Source organism: Mastigoproctus giganteus, chromosome 4 (assembly GCF_048544385.1).
Source record: "Mastigoproctus giganteus isolate SK-2022 chromosome 4, ASM4854438v1, whole genome shotgun sequence".
Taxonomy (NCBI): Eukaryota; Metazoa; Arthropoda; class Arachnida; order Uropygi; family Thelyphonidae; genus Mastigoproctus; species Mastigoproctus giganteus.
Genome location: NC_143578.1, coordinates 243529988 through 243553437, shown reverse-complemented (window position 1 = coordinate 243553437; position 23450 = coordinate 243529988). Strand labels below are relative to the sequence as shown.

Below are 23450 nucleotides of genomic sequence, written 5' to 3'. Positions count from 1 at the left end.
CGATAATTTCCCACTTCACTCTTAGAATCACCCTTACGTATGGGAGATACATTGGCACTTTGCCAATCCAAGGGAATATCCCCAGACTCTAATGATGCTTGCATAATTAGCCTCAATGGTTCAATGCACTCACTTGCCGCCTCCCTTAAGATTATAGGGTATATTCCATCAACTCCAGGAGCCTTACTGGCCTGTAGGGTCGAAAGTTTTTTCATTAAATAATCTTGCGAAATTTCTATATCATTAATTACATATTTTTCAACTTCGCTCCCACAATTTCCCATTGCCACAAAAAGGTTTTTCATTTGTAAATATCGATGCAAAATAACTGTCGAGTTTATCTGCAGCTGGTGTATTTAATATTATCCCCTTTCCCTTATGTAAAGATCTGATCTGGTATGTCCTGCTCTTCTTGACTTCAAATGCAGCAGTGGCTGGCTCCAAAGATTTAAAGATAGGAATAATTTGACTGGAACTTGCGGGTTAGACACTGACAGATTAGCAAGATCTTTGTGGATTTATTGGATGATTTTTTTTTTTTTTTTTTTTTTTTTTTTTTTTAACAGCAGGCATGTTAGAAAGGCAACAAGAGGGTAATATTCTAGATCTGATTATTAATGCATTAAGAATCTGCAAATAAAAAAACCACTAAGTGGCAGTGACCACATTATACCGATATGGGATTCAGTTAAAAGATGCAACTACCATTAGGGGTAAAGGGAAAGTTTGCGGCGAGTCTGGTTTAATCAACAAAGAAAAGGCTACAGACTGGTTGTGTTCTGTGTGGTTCATTCTTGAAATATATGAGGCAAAGAATATTTTTAATCTTGACGAGACAGGTTTATTTTATAATCTGCTGCCAAACAAAACATTTGCTGTTCGAGTACAGTCTTGTCTGGTGGAAAATTAATTAAACAAAGACTCACTGTTCTGTCATGCTGCAATTAAGATGGCAGTACAAAACTACGCCCACTTGTGATTGGTAAGTTCTTCAAGCCAAGATGTTTTAAAGTTAATCAACTTCCCTGTGATTACGAGGCCAAAATTTTTCAGTCTTGCTTATCAAAATTGAACAGAAGAATGGCTTCAGAAAAAAGGAATATTTTGATGATTTTTGACCGTTGTCAGCACATTCTGCTGAGACACTTAAGTTGACAAATATACAGCTGTTGTTTTTACCCCCAATACCACCAGTTTAATGCAACCACGATCAAGGCATTATTTATAACCTCAAGAGAGCATATAGAGCCCGCCTGATAAGGTACTTGATCCACAACATAGGAGGGAACAATTTGCAGCCAAATTGGAATGCCTCGGATGCTATCCGTAATCTTGTTATTGCTTGAGAAAGTATTACTTCAAGTGTAATAATCAATTGCTTCAGAAAGAGTGGCTTTGGAGAGAACATCATCGAAAAACATGGTCCAGCAGACGACTGTGATAGCAACAGTGAGGAATGGAGGAATTTGAAGGAGCATATGGGTTTTGTTGGCGAATTTGAAGGTGGATGATGAAGTTGCTACCACTGCAATGCCAACACCAGAAGAGCTGCTGGGTACCAAACAAAACGATGTTTTTGTTACCAGTGACAGCAAAAGTGAAGAAGCGTGCACACTGCCATCTAAAAAAGATGCCCAAAATGCATTGAACATAATAGAGAATGTGTTGGCCTGCAGTAACGTTGATAAAGAAACAACTATTGCATTTGATAACGTCTGTGCTGTAGCTGGACAAAAACTGTGCAAACAACATTGGATTCTTTCTTTAAATTAGATTAATTTATTAAAAAGTTAATGGTTTGTATGTCTTGTTTTATATTAAGATCGTAATTCATTTTACTGTGACACTAAAATATTGTATATATCAAAATATATACTGTACAATATTTCCATTAATATTGCTTTTCTTAGTTTATCTACAAATAAAATAAAATGTTTAAAAAAATGTGTTATTCCTATTACTGAATCATTAGACAAGGCTTTTGTTTTTATTATATTTTAATAATTTAAATTAATTTATTTTTGATATTATTATTCTTAGATATATAATAGGTACCAAAAAAAAAAAAAAAAAAAAACGGTAAAATTGATGCTTTTGTGGGACCTCATTATTACAAAATGTGAAAATTTGGGTCCCTTGACCTTTGCATTAACCAGGTTCGACTGTATATCTACAACATGTTGAAAGAACATAACAGGTTTCCTTTTTTTAACAACCCTGCCCACCTTAATCGTCAAAAAAAAAATTGTGATATGAACGTTTCAATACCATCATAAATATCATTAATGAAAACCAGTACAACAACTGTCCTATATCAGGATCCAAAGGGATTCCACTCATAACACTATTTCACACAGAGCACTGCTTGTTAATAATCACACTTTGTCATCTGCTAGTTAACCATCCCTTTATCAAAAGGGTAGAAACGTATGCCCCAATGCATACACTTCGTTAATTTACACATAAAACATTCATGTGGACTGGTGAAAACTTTCTAAAATCTAAATTATATCAAACGTGTTCCAGGCATCTAGTTTGTAACTACCTCCTTACCAGACTGTCACACAGAATTAGCTCTTAAAAAAACTATGTTGTAAATCTATTAGTATTTAGGTGACCTTGCACTTCATTCTAAATCATTCGATACCATAAATTTTTCAAATCACTCATAACTTCCTCCGCACATGGCAGAGATAGTCATATTTCCAATATTCTGGTATTGAGAGTCAAAGTATTCATCCGTTCCCATACTAGTAGGTATCTTTTTTTTTTTTTTTTTTTTTATGTAAACCTCAAACACGAGAGGTATTAGAACCTACAGTACTTAGTACTGTGCTTGGGTTGAAGGTTGAGAAGACAAAAGAAGATATTTGTTGACATTGGACTTTAACTTCTGTAGACTGTAATTTTCAGGAAATACGCATGAAGGAAGGTTGTTCCAGAAAACGGCAGTTTGAATGAATGAATAAATGAGGAAGATAAAAAGTTGGTTCTGTGAGTTTGAAGTTGGACAGTAAATGGATGTTGGCGGCACATGCTTGGACTGTTTTGAAAGCGAGCAGGAATTACAGAAGCCAATTCAGAAGAACAGTGCCCATGAAAGTATCTGTAGAAGAGGCATGCAGCAGAAACAGTACGTCTATGAGACAGTGAGTGGAGAGACTGTCTGGTAAGGAGGTAGTTAGAGATGAATCATTAATTAACATAACTGCCCTCTTCTGAATGGAATCTAGAAGCCTGAGAGAGGTTTTGGGAGCACCACCCCAGATGTGGGAACAATATTCCATGGCAGGGCGGTTTTGCGATTTATACAGAGTGAGCAGCTGTTTGGAAGAAAAGTAACGCCAAGAGCGAAAGAGAAAACCAAAGATGCAGAGGAAGCAATATTTGTAATGTTCTTGTGCCAAGAGAGATTAGAAGTCAGGTAACCCCCCAAAAGAGGTATATCAACTTGCCTAGAAATCGGAGTGTCACCAAAGATAAGCATAGGAGCAGAAGAATCCTTTTTGTGAGATATAACACAAGACTGAGTTTTAGATGGATTGAAATCAACTAAGTTGTCTTTGCCCCACTGGAGAATTACATGAAGATCGGCATTTAAGGAATTGGTAGAAGATTTGAGAAGTTGAAGCTGATTCAGCAGGACAAGGTTTCTCAAAATGAAAAGTGGAATGCAATGTGCAATCATCGGCAAAACTATGGATAGGATTTCCAGTCAATGGAAGAGAGTCATTAATATACAAGAGGAAAAGAGTGGGGGAAAGAACTGAACCTTAGAGGACACCGGCATTAGTGGAGAAGTTAGAAGACAGAGAGCCATCTACCATCACCCTCAGCGAGCGATCAGAGAGAAAACCGGATAACCAATTACTAAAAACAGTTGGCAAACCATAAGATGGAAGTTTGTTTAGAAGACCATTATGCCAAACATGATCGAATGCCTTTGAGATGTGAAGAGCAAATACTTGTGTTTCACCAAACCTTTCCATTGAATTAGTCCATAAATGGGTAACATAAGCCAGAATATCACCAGTGGATCGACACTGACGGAATCAATAGTGGCGATTGTTGATCAGACGGAAGGTTTCTAGGTAGTTTAAGAGTTAGCGGTTAATTGATTTCTCCATTACTTTAGAAAGAGTAGAAGTAATTGCAATGGGACGATAATTGGATGGGAGGGATTTGCCACCCTTTATAGGAACTGGCTGGATATGAGCAAATTTCCAAGCAGAAGGAAAAACACCTTTGAATAAGAAAGTGAAAAAAGGCAGCAAAGAAGAGGAGTAAGTTCAGGAGCACAGGTTTTGAGAACAAGTGGAGAAATACCATCGGGACCTGGAGCTTTCTTGGCATCAAGATTCGCCAAAATCCTTCTGACATCCTTTTGATGGAAGACCACAGGAGGCATTGAATGGAGTGTGTTGGGAATGGTGGGAGGTGTTTTACCAAGATCATTAATATATGAGTTGGAAGAAAAATGGGATGCTAGCAGGTCAGCTTTATCCTTGGCTGAAGTGGCAACAGAACCATCTGGTTTGGACAGAGGTGGGAGCAGAGATGGGCAAAAGTTGCGGCCAATAGCTTTGGCAAGAGACCAGAATGCTCGGCTACCATTAGGGCAAGAAGCAAATTTTCTACTCTTAGCCTGTTCAAACTCTAGTTTGGACTGATTAATAACTGCTTTACAATTGTTGCGAGCTTTGGTGTAGGCAGAAAATGAAACAAGCCAATTACGATATGCAACATTCCTCTCTTGAACAGCCTTAGCACATTTATTGGAAAACCAAGGTTTAGATAAAGGACGAGATTTTACAGTGGAGTGTGGGATAAAAGATTCTATTCCTGCAAGAATAATTTCACTGACACGATCTGAGCAAATGTTGACATCAGAAGTTTTGAAACAGTAATCTGACAAAGGAAAAGAAATCTCGTAGATCATCCCATTTTGCATTCTTGTAATGCCAAACAACATGAGATTGGGAATAGCCATGAGATAAAGGTTCCATTGGAGAAGAAACAATCACCAAGTTTTGATCTGAAGTGCCTAAAGGACCTCTTCACTTCGACCGTGTACTTAGAAGGGTTGTTTGTGAGAAAAAGATCAAGCATATTGGCTGTATGATTAGGATTGTCCGGTATTCTTGTAGGTAAATGAACAATCTGTGCAAGGTCATTAGTAATTGCAAAAGCCTCAGCATCTCAACAAGCTGGGTTGGTGTGACTAGAAAATGGAAGCCAGCTGGAGTTGTGAATATTAAAATCACCAAGGAAAATTACCTCACTGTTAGGAAAGTTGGACTGGAGAAAGTCAAGGAGCTCCTAGTGATTAGTGGAGTTGGGAGAACGGTAGAGATAACAGACGAATTTGACAGAATGAAGTTGAGAGATTTTAAGCCAGAGAAGATCAAAAGAGAGGAGATTCCAAATTGCCAAGTCTCTGACAGTGAATATCAGAACGGACATATGCACAAGTACCACCTTTGAGGCGAAAGGAATCATACAGCAAATAATTTGGGCATCTGAGATGAGCAGTAGTTGAATCAACCAATAACTGAGATTCTGTCAGAAAAAGTACATGGGGTTTGGCAGACTGCAAGTGGAAATGGACATTGTTGTGATTAGAATTGAGACCACGTATATTTGTGAAATGAATTAGGAAGTGCTTGGAGGTTTAGATCTGCTCCTTTGCTACTCTTTCAATACAAGTAGATCTGATCTGTTCTCTTGCAGAACTTTTTGAATAAATATGCAACAAAACCATCATTATATTATAGATGTGGAGTACAACTGGAGAGTTGTGGCCAACAGCTTTGGCAAGAGAGTGAAGGCTTGAATATCATTAGGCCAGAAGAAAATTTCCTACTCTTAGCTTTTCCAAAATGAGTTTGGATTTATAACTTGTTTACAACCATTATGAGCCTTACTGAGAGCAGAAAATTTGTATAAAAGTCAGTTAAAAAATTTTATATTCTTGTCCCAAATATACTCAGCACATTTAAGAAACCATGATTTAGATCAGAGGTGGCTAAGAGAGTTCTTGAGGCTGTTGCCGACATTCTATCAGGTATGACAAGCAAGGGCTGTTGTTGTTGTTTGTTTATTTGGTTTTTAGGAGCATTAGCAACTAAGGCCATATTGCTTTGGGAATATGCGGTGGACATTCTCTGACCTTTCCGCATCCTCCGTATTTGGTGGTGACGGGCTCGAACCCTGGTCTAATCAAGAAACGTATGCTACGCCCCTGACAAGCAAGGGCTTGATCTCCCATAACTGGGAGTTTTTTTTATGCTGATGGAACTCATATACATATAACACTTAAGTCAAGTGGATTGAAATTCAGTGAATTCCGATCATTCTGTGCCAAGGATTGAGAGCACTAAGCCCTTATCTGTTCACTTTGGTGTTAGGTGAGAACACAAGTGTGGAGAGAGAGGCAATAGGAAGAAAAGTAAATGAATGGAAAAAAGCATGGGAAAAGAATAAGCTAAATGTAGCTAAGACACAGGACATGGAACGTTTCACAGAAGGTGAAGTGAAGCAGGATGAAAGAGACAATGAGCAGAGGAACAAAATGAATCAATCTGGGTATGCAGAGAAAAAAAAATCAAGAGAAAATGGTTTAAATACGTAGGATCAGTGACAGACAGACAGACAGAAAGGATCGAGTGAGAGAAAAATGACCTAGCCAGGATAGCAGCTTGGTTGGTGAAATAGAGAGAAGGAACAGAAGTTGTGACAACAAAATGCCTGTGAGACTGAAAGGCAAAGTGTATAAAGGTTAATGGCAACGATGCATGGGAATGAGGGCTGGCCAATGTTAAAACACTGTATATAGAAAATGCACACCACACAAAAGGAGAATGCTAAGATGGACATGTGGGATGACCAGAAAAAGTAAGAGTAGAATCTTGGGAACAACATAAATAAGTTAAGGGAAAATAGATTAAGGTGGTAAGGATACAAACAGGAAAGGCGAAGATGCAAAATGGACTGAATAAAACAAATAAGTGTGGGAAGAGAAAAAGACCAAAAAAATGAGCAAATGTGGGGAAAGAAGATATGAGATGATGCAGAGTGAATAAAGAACAGATAGAAGGTCAGAAATGGAGAATAAAGAAAAATAAAAGCTAACTTCAACGCAATATGGAATAAAAGCTAACAAAAAAAAAAAAAAATTCAACAAGATTCTTCCTTCTTAACATCCTTCAACTATTCATAGAACTAGAATATCATTGGTTCCAAGAATTTCTCATATTTTAGGGTCATAATTCAGAAAATAAAAAAAAAATTCACTGTGTGCAAACATCTATCTTTCTAATTTTTCAGCCAGAAAAATGTCAGTAATGTTTTAAAGAAGGCAATATAATCCTATTGGTCCAAAACAGGGTGGCTAACTTCTGACTAGATAAGAACCAAAAAATCAGATTGTATCTTAGGCATCATCCAAGATACCCATGTTCTAAAATCCTCCCTACAATTTCCTGTTATTTCAGAAGTAGCAGTTTGTTCGAAATTTCGTTCGGTTTTTTTTTTTTTTTATTATTTTTTTATCCGATACACAAACACAATACATTCATAACTATACTTTAATTACAGCCTGCATAGCTTTTAAACCTTTCAAAATACACAAAAACTGTCTTACTTTATTAGTTTAGTACCAAATGCCTATTTTATTTATTTAACTTTTACATACCTGGACGATTTCTACTGGTATTTGAAAACCAGTATTTTGTAACGATTGCCAATTTGTACCAGCTTCTAATCTGGAAGTTTATCAATTCGTGTGTGATTATACGTAAGATCTAAGCCGGCAAAAGGATGACAGATATAAGGAAGCTCAGTGTATATCCTTATACAATATATTTTAAGACAATTTTAGAATAAATAATGGCACAGAAAACTGTTACGTAATAAAATTTGGTAAATTTTAAATGAAATGCGGTCAGAAATGATATTAACATTCCCCTAACAATAACCATAAAAATGAAAGTAGTTGAATTAATTTCTTTCATCGCCGTTTTACGTTTTTCAACTACCAAAGACTTCTTTTGTTTTGACACTCAAAACTTTGCCCTATGCTAAAAATTACCATTAAATTTCATCCTATTTTTAACCTGCAAATTGGATTAAATTGTATAGCATAATCAGAATCCACTCACCTGCATTGACGCCATCTTTATTGTTGTTCTGGAAACATACTGGCCTGTGATTTAAAACCGATGTTCCCATTCTATATAATGATTGACCTTCTTTTATTAAAACTACTTGATCGGAAATAATTGATTTGATTTATTATGATTATCCTATTTCTCAGGCTCACAACAATATACTTTTATGAAACTGCGGTTATTAGTGTCTTTTTCCCAGAAATCGTCTAGCGTGGCAGTTGTCAAAGGAACAATAGGGGGTGTTTACATGTGCAGTATATTCTGAATGATATTGTTTTTTGCCCAAAAAGCAGTTTTATGTAATTGGAACAGTTAATCAGAATGCAAATTTTTATTTCTTTTGTAACTGTATACAAATCGATTAAATCATTTATATTTCTAAGATATTGCTACTGCCTATGTACATCACAGTTGTCATAGCAACCTTTCCAATCGTACTGCGCATCCAACATGCGCAATAACTACGTATTACATGATGACAGAGTTTCTGATGCGCGGTGATGCTCAGAAAAGTTCGTTTTCTACCTTCAAAAAGCAATATCAGATGTTTAACGATTGATTTGGATGCGAAATTTGGTTTTTATATGTAAACTAACGCCAAACTCTTATAACTTTGCTTCTTAATAATGAATATTAGTTTTGTGAGGTTGAATCCCTTAGGTTTAACCATATTAGTCCTTATTGCGATTTATCTAATATACACATATAACTCTTACCCCAAAGTGAGTAAAGTTGTAAGTTTGAAGCGGTTATTGGCTTTAAGCATCGATGTTGCCGAAAAAGGGGGTATTCAAGTCCGTGAAGTCAGGCTGAGTACAGATATACAAGAGGAAACTAAGGGTAAAACAAAAGAAGGTGTAAATGACCCTCTTACGAAAGGAGACATGCTCTCCCATAGGATTATGATTAGCGGATTAAAGAAAGTCCTTCCTGCATTGAAGGTACACAAATATGCGTTTGTTATTCTTTTTTTCGATTACTTTACAATTAAATAATTGGGGGTATTCATGTTTAGCTTTATTTATATTGACTCAATAGAAAATTTTAAAAAATGGAACGTCCAGGGTGCAGTTTATGTCTAGATTAGTAAGATTTGTCTAGGACCCGACCCATGTTTCATTGGTTATATTCTTTTTTTAGAATTATTCTCAAGTAAGTTTGTGCCGTTATATTACATTTCATTTTTAATATTATCCAAAAACTGACTTTAACCAACAAGTTTTCAATCTGAAATTTGTTGCTAGCCAAAGTCATCAGAACTAATAGTTCTGTTTCTTATATAGTGTGGAAATTAATTCTTCGAAATATTGTCACTACTGCCTTTAATTATGTATATTTTTATTACAATTAAATAATAGGCGATATTCGTGTTTAGCCTTGTCTATAGAAAATATAGACTATGTTTATAGACCTTGTTTGTAGACTCTGTATAAAAAAAAAGGGAACTAATTCCTTGAATGCATCTCATTTAGAATTTGCTGTTGGTAACATCATCAGTTGGTCCCACTGTATAGAAATTAAAAACTGTTTGAGACTGCTCTAGTTGCCTTTACAAAAGCAAAAACCCTTCCCTTTAACCTTGATGGGAGTTACATCTTAGTAAATCCTAAATCCCAAATCAGTACACTGTGACCACTGCCACCTAGTGGTTCTATTATCTGCAGATGCATGAATGTTTTGGAGGTTTGTTGCTCATTTGTATGGTTAACAACGAAAAATAAAGTATTAGACCTTAAAAATGCCATCCCTCTGACTTCTAATAAAATTTCATAAGTGAGCTACTGGAATGTGGCCTGTGGCAGTAAATTTTCCAAATGCAAGTGGAAAACTTGTAGTGATTTTCTATGACACAAAGAAATTAACCCTGGGCTCTGGGATTCGTTTCTTTGTACAGTTTTGTAGTTTTATAAAAATTAACACCATGTACATAACTTTTTAAGTATTATTTATTTATTTTTTAGAATCTTGAATGAGTGAAACTGTCAAATCAAATATTTAAAAAAGCATGAAAAATAAGTAGTGTTGGGGAATTTTTTTTTGATGCAGTAATATCCTCTACATCTATTTATGTCACATGATTCAGTTTCATCAACTTATAGATTAGGATTTTGAAGAATTTATTAAAATTTGTTGTTTGTATGCCCAAATCCGACAGGTACAAGTTTTTATGGTGCTTTCCAAAGCTATTTTTTACCACCTTTATAAACTGGATCTGCAATTATGTGAAACACATAAGATATTTGAAAATTTCTAGACAATTTGTACATAACTCAACCTGTTCTCACAAATGACCTTGAAACATGCCCATAGCCCACACATGTATGTGGATTCTTGTTAAAGGGTTAAAAAGTTTTAGTGAAGATGATCACAGAAATAAAAGTGATAATTTTTTAATCATAAAAAATAAAATGTGAACCACAGTTGGTGATTCTCCTCAAATGTAGTTAAAAAAACAATAACTATTATAATTCATTTTAAAAATATAACTACCATTGTTATTATCTAAAATTCTTTTTAAAAGTCTTGTAGGCTTTATATAAAATTTATTAATTTTTTCATAAAAAAATTGTTTAGGAAAATAAATAATTAAATAAGTCTTATTTCTCCACTAATTTAGGTGTTCTTTGGTGTTACACCAACATTAGTCTGGAATTTCTCCTTTTTCTCATTCTTTTCCTTTTTACATTAATCACCTTACTTTTACTGCAAATCCTATCCATAATTTTGCTGATGATAGCACATTGCACAATTTGAGAAACCTGTCCCTGCACAAACAGCTTTAACTTATCAAAAATTGACTGCCAATACATTAATGCTGATCTCCAGGTAATTCTCCAGTGGTGCAAATATAACTTAGTTAATTTCAGTCTTCCTAAAATTCAGTCCTGTCTTATATCTCACTAAAAGGATTCTTCTACTCCTGTGCTTATCTTAGACAATATTCAGATTTCTAGGCAAGGTCACATACCTTTATTAGGGATTACCCTGACATCACTTTCCTTACAAACAGCTGCTCACTCTGTAGATCTCAAATCCATCCAACTATTGAATATTGTCCCACATCTGGGGTGGTGCTCCCAAAACCTCTCTCAGGCTTCTGGACTTCATTCAAAAGAGGGCAGTCAGATTAATTAATGACTTATCTCTTAACAGTCTCTCCACTCTCTGTCTCATAAATCTTCTGTTTCTGTTGCCTGCCTTTTCTATAGATACTTCCATCCAAACCAATCCAAACATGTGCTGCAGCCACTCAGCATCCTTTTACTGTTCAACTTCATACTCACAGAATTAACTTTATTTCTTCTTCATTTATTCCTTCAACTTCCGTTTTCTGGAACAACCTCCCTTCATACATATCTCCTGAAAATTACAATCTACAGAGGCGCCTCCATATCCAGGTGGGCAGGAGCAGCAGTGTGTAGCACACGCTTCTTGATTAGATCGGGGTTCGAGTCCATGACCACCAAATACAGAGGATGCGGAAAAGTCAGGAAATGACCACCGCATATCCCCGGAGCAATATGGCCTTAGTTGCTAATGCTCCTAAAGTTATTTAAAGTTGTTACAAAAGGAACTGGATGTAAAGAACAATTTTGACATCATATACTTAGATTTCAGTAAACCACATGTACAATTTTTTAAATTGCAGCAATGCGGCATTAGGAACAACTTACTACTAAGAATAAAGGGATGGTTAAGTGGTAGGAGTGGTCATAAATGGCCACTGCTCTTCATAGACTACTGTGATGAGTAAAGTACCATAGGAGTCATTGTTTGGTCCCTTACTGTTTTCAGTATTTATTGATGTAGGTATATCAAGTTTGTGTATAAATTTGTAGTGATACAAAGGCGAGCAGTAATCAGTGCATGCCACATCAATAGAATCGAGATAAACACAGCAGATGGGCTGGAAAATGGCAGTTGAGGTTTCACAGTGATGAATCTATATTAATAAGTAGTGATATTTAATTTTTTTAATTGATTATTAATAATTAGACCAGGGTATATTTGTCAGGAGCTAAAGCTGATGACATTGTGGAGCAGTTATCTTTTAAGGGCACAAAAGGTATTTTTTCTGCATTGGTACTAATAGTATTAGGAATAGGAAACCTGAGGATTTACTTAGAGATTGCAGGACTCATGGGGAATAATTTTTCTCAGCATGGCCTAACAGGAGAGACTATTTTTACAGAGATATAATACACTTAAATAGAAGGGATGCAAGAACATTTGCTGATACAATCTAAATAGTGTTAAGTAGGTTGCAAACCATTTGAAGTGGGGGAGATTAGCATTAGTAGAGGCATTTGATGCAAGAAAGCAAGCTTATGCAGCGTCAGCCAAAAAAAAAAAAACCACTTCACCCCTCTGTTCGTTCGAGATACCTGTCCAGCTGAGCCTTAAACTTATTTAGGCTATCAACTTCCACGACACGGGATGGAAGTCTGTTCCACCAATGAACCACCTGCTGGCTAAAGGCAAATTTCCGCACGTCTATCCTACATCTGTCTTTCCTCAATTTGAATTTATGCCCTCTCAGGTGATTATTCTGAGCAAAAGGAAGAATCCCATCAGCATTGAGCATGCTCAAACCGTTCAAGGCTTTATACACCTCTATCAGATCACCTCGCTGGTGCCTAGTCTCCAAACACTAATTTCCAAAACTTAACCCTTTCTTTGTAAGAGCACCCCTTTGTTCCATTCACTAATCTTGTTGCCCTTCTCTGTACTCGTTCCAGCAGCTCTACATCCTTCTTGAAATGAGGCCTCTAGACCTGTATACACAGACTAATAGATTAACTACAGCTGCAGGTAGAAGTGTAGGTGATAATTGCACTGCTTCTATTAGGACATATAGTACAGTCGAAGCTCTATATAACAATCCCCCAAGGGAATGAGAAAAATGGTCATTATATTGATCATTCATAAAAGCTTGAACATATAATGTAATTCTGCTAGTACAATATAGTATCTTATTTATAATATGCACAACAGTATTAAACAAGAAAATTATGATTGCAAATTTTTTATTTAAAATAATCTGCTAAAACATGCTGCTTCAATGGTAGATCATGTTTTAAAAGAGAATTACGGTGTGCAGTAGCAGTTATTTCACTTTTGCAGGGCTGCGTTTGAAAAATCAATGTACAAGTTCTAATCCGTGATGAGCATTTTTCATTGAAACTTCTTGTTCAACCACAGTAGGGTCCTCATCTTCATTACAACAAATTTCAGAAGATTCTATTACATCTTCAATTAGTTCCCCTTCATTTATGCATATCCTAAAACATTCATTGTCCGCATCTACTTCTATATAATCTTTGAATCTTAAGTTTTCCTGTAAATTTAGGTGATGATGCACACGTTCAGATATTTCTTCCCTATTATCGGGCTGTTCTTCGCAATTAACAGAGGAAGAAACATGCAAAACTTCACATATTGCATCATTCAAGGTGGTAAATCCAGTATGTTTGGAGCAGTTGACAATCACTTTTTCATCAACTTCATCTCATGCTAAAACACATAAATACATTGCCTGCTGGATGTCGATTTCGCATTGAATTTGCTTTCAAGACATAGCACAGTTTTGCTTAATAGCATGCTTCAGAAGTTTTTCTGAAAACACTGATTACACCTTGATCAAGTGGCTGAAGAACTGATGTCATATTTGGTGGTAGGTACTTGACAGTAATTGCATGTAGGTTGTTTAATTGACAATGAGGGGTGCAGTTATCCACAAACAGCAAAATTTTTCTATTCTTCTCGCTCATCCTGCAACCTTAGTCTCTGATCCATTCTTCATAGATTTGTGATGTCATACATGCCTTTTGGTTTGCTCAATACATAGTCAGTATTGTCTTCAAAACTTTAAAGCATTTGGGCTTTCCCAATGACTAAAGAGTCCCGTTTCATCAGCATTGAAGATGTCATTGTGGTCATATGTCAACAAAACATTTTTTAAATGATTTTCCTTCCATTCCTTTGTAACGTCAATATCCACAGCTGCACTTTCGCCACACACTTTTTTGAAAGACAGGCCATGACAAGTCTTAAATTTCTGGAACCATCCATCTAAACTTTTAAATTCTTCAATATCCATTCAATGCACAAACAATTCAGCCTTAGCTTTTAAAAGATCACCATCTACAGGAACTTTTTCTGCATGCATCGTCATTAGCCATTCCAAGAGTACCTATTGATGTAGCAGAGTGGTCAGGAGTGCAAGTGCAATAGCACACGCTCTTTGAGTGGACCAGGGTTCAAGCCCGTGACTACTAAATATGATTAAAATTTGTATTGATTGATTGATTGTAAACTCCACTGACCTGGTGGTTGTGCCAGAGTGTAAACAAGAACTTTTTTTTTTTTTCCAAAGGTGTGTTTAGTTTGCCTTTTATGCTCGAATTCTACCTGGTGCAGCAGATGTCTCTAAACTTTCAATCTTTTCCAATCTTTCAGAATAGTGAACAGAGTACTCTTAGGAATGCCGAACTGTTTGGCAATGTTAGTCTTAGAATGCACACCATTATCTACAGCTTGCAAAATCCTAATTTTATCTGCGATTGGCAAAGCTATCCGCTTTTTTGGAGCCATACCAATAAACATACACTCTAACTAATGAAATTAACTTCTAGCCATGCTCATTTCATTACCGTACTGTGAGAAAAGAGCGTGGAAATCTTAACAAATGATTTCTCAATATATTTGAAGTGTTCTGTCATTTTTAAATGCAAATATTGTAATAAAAAAGTAAAAATTCGGATTAAGGGGTAGAAATTTATGGTCATTATATTTTATTTTCAATGTTGCTATACTGAATGTAAAATAACATTAGGTTAACGAGAAATTGGCTGGGATCAACCACACTGGACATTGTAACATGTTGGGACGTTAGAATAAATAAGATCTTTATTGTACAGAAGTATAGGAAGTATTTTTTTTCTGGAAGAAAAAAAATGAGAGTAGGAATGTGATTGACTGTGATGAATATAATGAACTATGCAAGAGAAATAAACTGGGACTTTAAATTTGCTTGTCTTATAATGGAAAATTTTTACTTACCAGATAGTGACTGGAATTTATGGGATGGTCACTCGTGTAATAACAAAACTTTTCTCTATTTTTTGGATGACTTTTATACACTGGCAATATTCTTGATCTGATTATTAGTAGCGACTCTTCATGCATTGGGAAAATGCAGATAAAAGAACCACTAGTTGTTAATGATCATAATATATTGATGTTCTACTTAATTATGTAACTACTGTCAAGAGTAAAGGGAAGTTATTTGCTTTCTTAAAAGTCATGACAGTGTTAGACAAGTGTTAACTCCTTTAACTGGAACTTTATGCTGTTACCAACTGCAAGTTCTAAATATAAAGCATTCAGGGAAAGAATCATAACTACTAAGCTTTTTATACTAAGTAACAGATCTTCATCTTCAAAGTTTAGACCTAAATAAAGGTCAGATAAACTGGTGGGACGAGTGAGTATCAGGGAATTAAAATGCAGGATGATTATAAATTATCATCCAGCATTTTATATCGTCCTGCATAATAATAAATTATTAGTAGGGGACATGGAAACCTACAATAAATATAAACTAGGCTTAATTCAAACCACTAGAGGGGGGGGTTGTTCAAGCTAAAGTAGATTGAGAAGTCTCTAAGAATTTGTTGCTTATGTTAATACTAGAAAGAAATGGTGAACCACATTGGCCCACTAGATATGAATGGCATAAATATTAATGATGCTGTTCAGTTTACTGACAAACTAAATATTTATTATATATATAAATATTGAAATAAATATGTTGACTTTACGTTCACCCCAAAAAAATTTTTAGGGATGGTAACTCCAGAAGTATAACAAGTTATAACTGGGAGCTAAATAATTTTGTCATAACTGAGAAGTGAAAAAGAGAAATTGCTGAAGCTAAAATCTGTTCCAGGGAAAATAATGGAGGCCCTGGTTGAAGAAGCACTGCAGGATCATCTAGACAAGACTTCAGTTATAGTTCAGACAAAGCATGGGTTTGTTAAGGGGAAGTCTTGCCTGACCAATTTGATTGGATACTATGATGTGGTCACAAAGGAACTTGATGCAAAGAATAATTTTGATATCATATACTTGTATCTTATGAAGGCTTTTGATACTGTTGCACATGGAAGACTGCTGCACAAATTGGAGCAGTGTGTGACATTGGAGGCAAATTGCTGCTATGGATAAAGGGAAGTTTGAGTGGGAGAAGGCAGAGTGGTAATCAATGAACACTGCTCTTTGTGGAATAATGTTATTAGTGGAGTCGCCCAGGGTTCAATGTTGTTTTCTGTATTTATTAATGATATTGATGATGGTAAAGCAGCTTAATGTCTGACCAATCTGATTAGATACTATGACACAATAACAAAAGAAATGGATGTAAAACATAATTTTGGCATCATATGCTTAGATTTCAGTACAGCTTTTTACACAGTTTCATGAATGACTGCTGTATAAATTGGAGTAGTCTCATTGGGAACAAAGGGTGTTTGACTGATATACAGAGGGTGGTAATAAAATGGGCACTGTTCTTCTTGGACTGATACTATTAAACCATAATAATTATAATAAAGTCACCCAGGGTTCATTATTTATTATTAGCCATATGGTGCAAGGAAGCCTGGAGGCTTGTTTCACCAGCCAAAAAAATTCCCAAGTTGCCCTGAGAGAGAGAGAGAGGAATCGCCAATAAAGAAGAATGATGATATCCAGCTCAGGATCCCGGGTGTGCCAAGCCCATACTCACCAGATATGAGCCCCTGATGAAGCCATATCAAGTTTATAGTCTAAGAGTGCAGATGGGAGATGATATAAAGGATGCTTAATGACAAGAATTAAGGCATACTACCACAACAAGACCTAAAAAAATTAGGCAGATGGACTGAAAATTAGCAGTTAAGGTTTAGCATTAATTAGCTGTTACCACACATGGTGAATGAAAGAGACCTAGACGTAATTATAGTCTGATATAAAGTTCTCTGAACAGTGGAGGGACTGCAAGGACTTCAGGTTTTCTATCAGTAGTGCTAAAATACAGTAGTGCTAAAAAAAACTGCACACCTCATTTTTTTAGGTTTTTTGTCTTTATACTGGCAGCTAATCTTTTAGAAATAGCTAAAAGAACATAAGTAATAACAATACAAATGTGAAACTATTAATTGCAGAAAAATTGACTTTTATACCTTATGTGTAAATGTACAATGAAATAAACACTTTTCTCTAAAATAACAGCATGGTTCATATAATTGCAAAAATTCTATGAAAGCAGTGGTTCTTTTTCATTACTTTGCTGATACTAAGCAACAGGAAGCTATATAACCAGAAAACAACAAAGTGCACTCTATCCCTTACCTTTGTTGGCCTACCCCTTGCTTTGATGACAACTGCACGTCATTGTTGCATTGACTGGATAAGATTCTGAATGTATTCCTGGTAAATCCCTTGTATAAGGCAATGGTTAGGCCACATCTTGAGTACTGTATACAGGTCTGGAGGCCTCATTTCAAGAAGGATGTAGAGCTGCTGGAACGGGTACAGAGAAGGGCAACAAGATTAGTAAATGGAACAAAGGGTTGCTCTTACGAAGAAAGGCTTAAGTTTTGCAAATTACAGAGTCTGGAGACTAGGCACCGGCGAGGTGAGCTGATAGAGGTGTATAAGGCCTTGAATGGTTTGAGCATGCTCAATGCCAATGGGATTCTTCATCTTTCTCAGAATAATCACCTCAGAGGGCATAAATTCAAATTGAGGAAGGACGGATGTCGGATAGATGTGCGGAAATTTGCCTTTGGCCAGCGGGTGGTTGGTTGGTGGAACCGACTTCCATCACTTGTTGTTGAAGTTGATAGCCTAAACAAATTTAAAGCTCAACTGGACAGGTATTTCGAACGAACGGAGAGGTGAAATGGGAGAGGGTTTTTTTTTTTTTTTTTTGGGCTGATGCTGAATAAGCTTGCTTTCTTGCATCGTATGCCTCTACTAATGCTAATGCTAATGCTAAATTTCATTATATCAAACATGGATTAATGTCTCCTGCAAGTTTCTTTTAAATTACTGAAATGCCCATTAATTTGTTCAATCCAATTAATTTATTAATTGGATTGAGCAAATTAATTAATTTCTATGAATTAATTTATCCTTCAGCCATTTTTTTGCATCTGTGGACAGTAGAGACAGCGAAATAAGTTACAATTATTTAAGCAAAGAGTATGATGTTTCATAAATTTAAAACTTTTTCTAATTTTATGAAGTAGTAATTACAGTTTTGGCTGCTCTATGACATGGAGCAGAACCATCCTGAAAAATGCAATTGGCAACATCCCCATAGTGATCTCAGATTGCAGGAATTTTGTCTCAAGAATGCCCTTGTACACCTCAGTGTTCACTGTACCCTTCAGAAATTCAGGATAACCAACCCCTCTATGAAATACAGCACCATATCATTTGAGATGGGGGCTTAGAGGGGAACAGGTATCCTGTGTGTTATCAGACACTCAGCCTAAAACACTGATGGATCCAATATCTCTCTATTACAGAAGATTTAGGAGAAGTCCGGTTGGCCTGCCTCCCTAAAATCCACTCATGCACACCTTCTCGATGGTAAGCCCTGTTACGTCACTTAGGTGGCAACGAACGTGTAGAGTGGTTCTCTTCAAGACGCCTGGTCAGCGTGAAGAGGAAAAGACCAAACCCTCCAGCAATGAGAGCACAACAATACAAATGGCCCTCAGTCCCCAGCAGCTTTCACACTCCCTCTTACGGTAGCGAGAGGATCAGAGTGGAAGCAGAGGGTGCTAAGAATCTCTGGGTACGACCAGGCTGCCATGCACGGAAATTGAACTTGGCCTGTTATAACGTACGATCACTCATCGGTGAAGACAGGATATTAGAGCTGGAAAAGGAATTAGAAAATGTGAATTGGAATATCATCGGTTTGGCTGAAACAAGAAGAAGAAATGAATCACTTATAAGTTTATCAAGTGGAAATCTGCTGTACACCAATGGAAACAGTGAAAGGAGTGAAGGTGGAGTTGGGTTTCTGGTCCATAAAGATTTTAAAAACAACATTTTGGAATTCAAAAGTACGTCACCAAGGGTGTCAAGACTAATACTCAATATTTCTAAGAGGTACAAGCTAAAGATTATAATGATTTATGCACCAACATCGAGCCATGATGATGAAGAGGTTGAAGAAATGTACACTGAAATTGAGTCTTCTAGATGAGCAGAAAACCCACTACACTATTATTATGGGGGACTTCAATGCTAAGGTTGGAAAAAGGCAAAACAGCGCAGAAAGAGGAACTATAGGAAATTTTGGAATTGGTGAAAGAAATAAAAGAGGTGAAAGACTTGTGGAATTTGCAGAATCTCAAGGAATGTCAGTAATGAACACTTTTTTCAAGAAAAGGGTGAACAGAAAGTGGACATGGAAGAGTCCAAATGGATTAACAACTAATGAAATCGACTTCATCCTCACTAACAGAAGATATATTGTGAATGATGTTACCGTCCTGAATAAGGTAAATGTTGGAAGTGATCACAGAATGGTAAGATGTACACTTGATATAGATGTAGGAAAGGAAAGGAAAAAACTGACTCGAGTAAATAATACAAAGGTCTTTGAAATAACAGAGGAGGAGAAAAAGCAGTATGTACTGGAACTGAAGAACAAGTTTGAGCTTCTGCAGACTGCTCAGGACCAAGATATCGACGAGGAATATTACAACTTTCTGAAAGTGATAAAGCCCAAGAAACTTATAGGGAAACAGAAATCCAAAGAAGAAAAAATTAGTCAAGAAACACTTGTCATGATGAACCAAAGATGACAAATGAAGAGCAAGAAAAACACTGACAGGGAGAAAATTGAGTATACTGAGTTATGCAAAGCCATTAGAAAGAGACTCAGAGAGGACATAAGAAGATTTAACACAAGAAAAGTAGAACAAGCATTAAGGGAAAACAAAGGATTTAAATCAGCAGCCATGAGCAGTAATACAGAAAGACAAATGATACTGAAACTGAAGAATAGCGATGGTGTACTTATAAACAGCAGAGAAGGCATAATTCAAATAGCAGAAGACTACTATAGAGAATTATACAAGGAGTGAGGGAATGATACCAGCAGTGGGGAAGATGGATTGCAAAGTAGCAACACATACGACATACCCGGTATTCTTCCTGATGAGGTAGAACATGCATTGAAGAAAATGAAGAATCGGAAAGCCCCGGGGGAAGATGAAGTTACTGTAGAGTTGTTAAAATTGGGAGGAAGAGACATAACACAAAAACTGGCAAGGCTCTTCACAAAGTGCATTAGAAAAGGTGTGATGCCTAAGCAGTGGAATAATGCAATCATAGTTTTGCTGCATAAGAAAGGAGATAAATCAGAAATTGGAAATTATAGACCAATTAGCTTGTTATCCCATATCTACAAGTTGTTCACAAGGGTCATTACTAACAGATTAGAAAGAATACTTGATGAGAATCAACCGAAAGAGCAAGCTGGCTTTAGGACAGGATTCTCAACTATGGATCACCTTCACGTAATATCACAGCTAATGGAGAAAGCAAATGAATATAAAACACCATTATGCCTGGCATTTGTGGATTATGAAAAGGCATTTGACTCCATACAGCATAAGGCAATGTTTCGGGCACTGGAAAGACAAGGCATAGATACTCCATATATTATGATTTTGAAGAAAATATATGAGAGTGCTACATCCTTTATTAGACTAGACAAAGACAGTAGGAAATTTAAAATCGAGAAAGGAGTCCGACAAGGAGACACAATATCTCCGAAGCTGTTTACTGCTGCCCTTGAGGAAGCTTTCAGAAGATTAGACTGGTCGCAGAAAGGAGTCAATGTGAACGGAGAGTACCTAAACCATTTACGATTTGCAGATGACATTGTGGTCATAAGCCACGATCCCAAAGAATTAGAGGAAAATCTTAATCAGTTATGCACAGTTAGTAAGGATTTTGGACTAAAGATGAATATGGCTAAAACAAAAGTAATGATGAACAAGTATGCCACGGAAAGGGAAATAATGATTGAAGGAGCAGTAATTGAAAAGGTGGAGTCATACTTATCTGGGACAAGTTATTAGCTGTAATAATGATAAATGGCTGGAAGTCAAGAGAAGAATAAATTTTGGATGGATAGCATTCAGGAAATATAGTCACATACTGAAGAGCAATATCCCAGTTTGTCTGAAACGTAAAATAATGAACCAATGTATACTCCCCACCATGACTTATGGAAGTGAAACTTGGGCACTCACCAAAAGAATGGAAGAGAAGCTAAGAACTACACAGCGAAGAATGGAACGAATTATATTGGGAATCAGACTGTTAGATAAGAAGAGAAACACATGGATTAGGCAGCAAACTCAAGTAAAGGACATTCTTATCAAAACTAAAGAACTAAAATGGTCTTGGGCAGGACACATAGCTAGAAGACATGATGACAGATGGACTAAGAAAATAACAGAATGGTACCCAAGAGGAGCTAGAAGAAAACCTGGAAGACAAAGGCGGAGATGGATAGATGAAATTCATGAGTTTTTGAGTAGTAAATGGATGGCCAGTGCTCAAAACAGAAGGAACTGGAAAGTTGCTGGAGAGGCCTTCATCCTGCAGTGGATTGAAAATGGCTGATGATGATGATCATTTGAGATGCAAAATGTTTCACTCTGTAGACAGTACAGTCAGGATGAAAGTCTTCTTTGCCTAACAGTCTGCTCGCCTTCTGAACCATGCAAGTTGAATTTTGATTCATGAGTAAAAATAACGCAGTTCCACTGATCCTCGGACCAACTTGGCATGCCCTTTTGCCCCACTTTAGATGCTGGGCTTTCATTTTTGTATCAAAAGTTGCTTTTTTTCTTGGGTGACATTGTACTAATCCTAACAAGAAAAGGCACCTATATACTGTAGCAGTACTTGCATTTACTCCTGTATCCTCCTCTCATTCTGTTTTGAGATCTGTCAATGAGGATCTTCTGTTTTGGACACACAGATGGACAAGAAATCTGTCCTGCACTGCAGAAGGTAATTTTCAGACGTCCACTTTTCTTTCTGTTTAGACTTCCAGTTTCTGATAATTTTTGTAATAAATAACTGCCACTGTTGACTGATTTCAGACTCCTTTTAGCTATTTCATGTGTAGAATGTCTCTCAGAGCAGAAATAATTTTCCTACATGGGGTTAATTGTGAAAACTTAGCCATTGCAATAGCATAGAATGTGGGCTCATGGCATATGCACTATATTTATATATCCGATAGGGTGAAGCAATCTAAGAAAGGTGATAACCGGGACTGCAAGAACTACCATGGCATCAGCCTCCTTTCCATCATCGGAAAGGTCTTTATGAAGATCATCCAGTCAAGACTGCAAAAACATCGCGAGCAAACCAGTCGAGAAGAACAGGCAGGATTTAGACCCGGGCGAGGATGCTGTGATCAAATCTTTGCCATTCGTCAGCTGATGGAGGAGAGGATCCGGTGTGGACAGCGAACCGTCATTGTTTTCATTGACTTTAAGTCTGCTTTCGACTGTGTCCACCGGCCTGCCTTATGGAAACTACTAGAGGTTGAACATGTACCTCGAAAAGTCATCACACTCCTCCAAACTGCATACAACGGTTTAACCAGCCAGGTGCGCATCCAGAACGATTTATCTGAGGAATTTACCATCCAAACTGGAGTCCGCCAAGGGGATGTAGCCACCCCATTGCTTTTCAACATCGTGGTCGACGCCATTATGAGGCAAGCATTCAGAAACAGACAGGGCATACAATATGATAAGGATCACTATGTGACTGACCTGATGTTTGCTGATGATAGTGCTATCCTTGCCGGTAACGACGCTGAAGCCACGGCATTGCCCGCATTGCCCGGCCATACGGTTTGAAGATCAATGCTGGTAAGACAAAGGCCCTGACAACAGATGGGTCGCAAACCACCATCTATCTCGAAGGCGTCCAGATCGAGCAAGTGCAGGACTTTAAATACCTTGGGTCGCTGGTCCAGGAGAAGAAAGTTGCATCCACCATGGAAATCCACAGCAGAATTGGACAGGCGGCCACTGCGTTCGCCTCGCTCAAATGGTGTCTATGGAAGAGGACCAACATTTCCACAAAGACTAAAATCCGACTCTTCCGGACTTTGATCCTGCCCATTCTTCTTTACGGATCGGAAACATGGATTTGTCTCAAGTTAGATTTGAACAAACT

The 23450-nt window shown here is 36.9% G+C and overlaps 2 protein-coding genes across 2 annotated transcripts in view; one reads left to right on the top strand and one right to left on the bottom strand.

Moving 5' to 3' along the window:
• Positions 1-8170, bottom strand: part of LOC150087580 (ubiquitin-conjugating enzyme E2 W) — a 120451-nt gene extending 112281 nt beyond the window's left edge. The window contains exon 1 of the mRNA XM_090372145.1: positions 8160-8170. Coding sequence (XP_090228271.1) covers positions 8160-8165 — 6 coding nt within the window. The 5' untranslated portion in view covers positions 8166-8170. The remainder of the gene's footprint in view (positions 1-8159) is intronic.
• A 573-nt stretch (positions 8171-8743) lies between these two features.
• Positions 8744-23450, top strand: part of LOC150087579 (putative inositol monophosphatase 3) — a 55627-nt gene continuing 40920 nt past the window's right edge. The window contains exon 1 of the mRNA XM_090372143.1: positions 8744-9109. Coding sequence (XP_090228269.1) covers positions 8795-9109 — 315 coding nt within the window. The 5' untranslated portion in view covers positions 8744-8794. The remainder of the gene's footprint in view (positions 9110-23450) is intronic.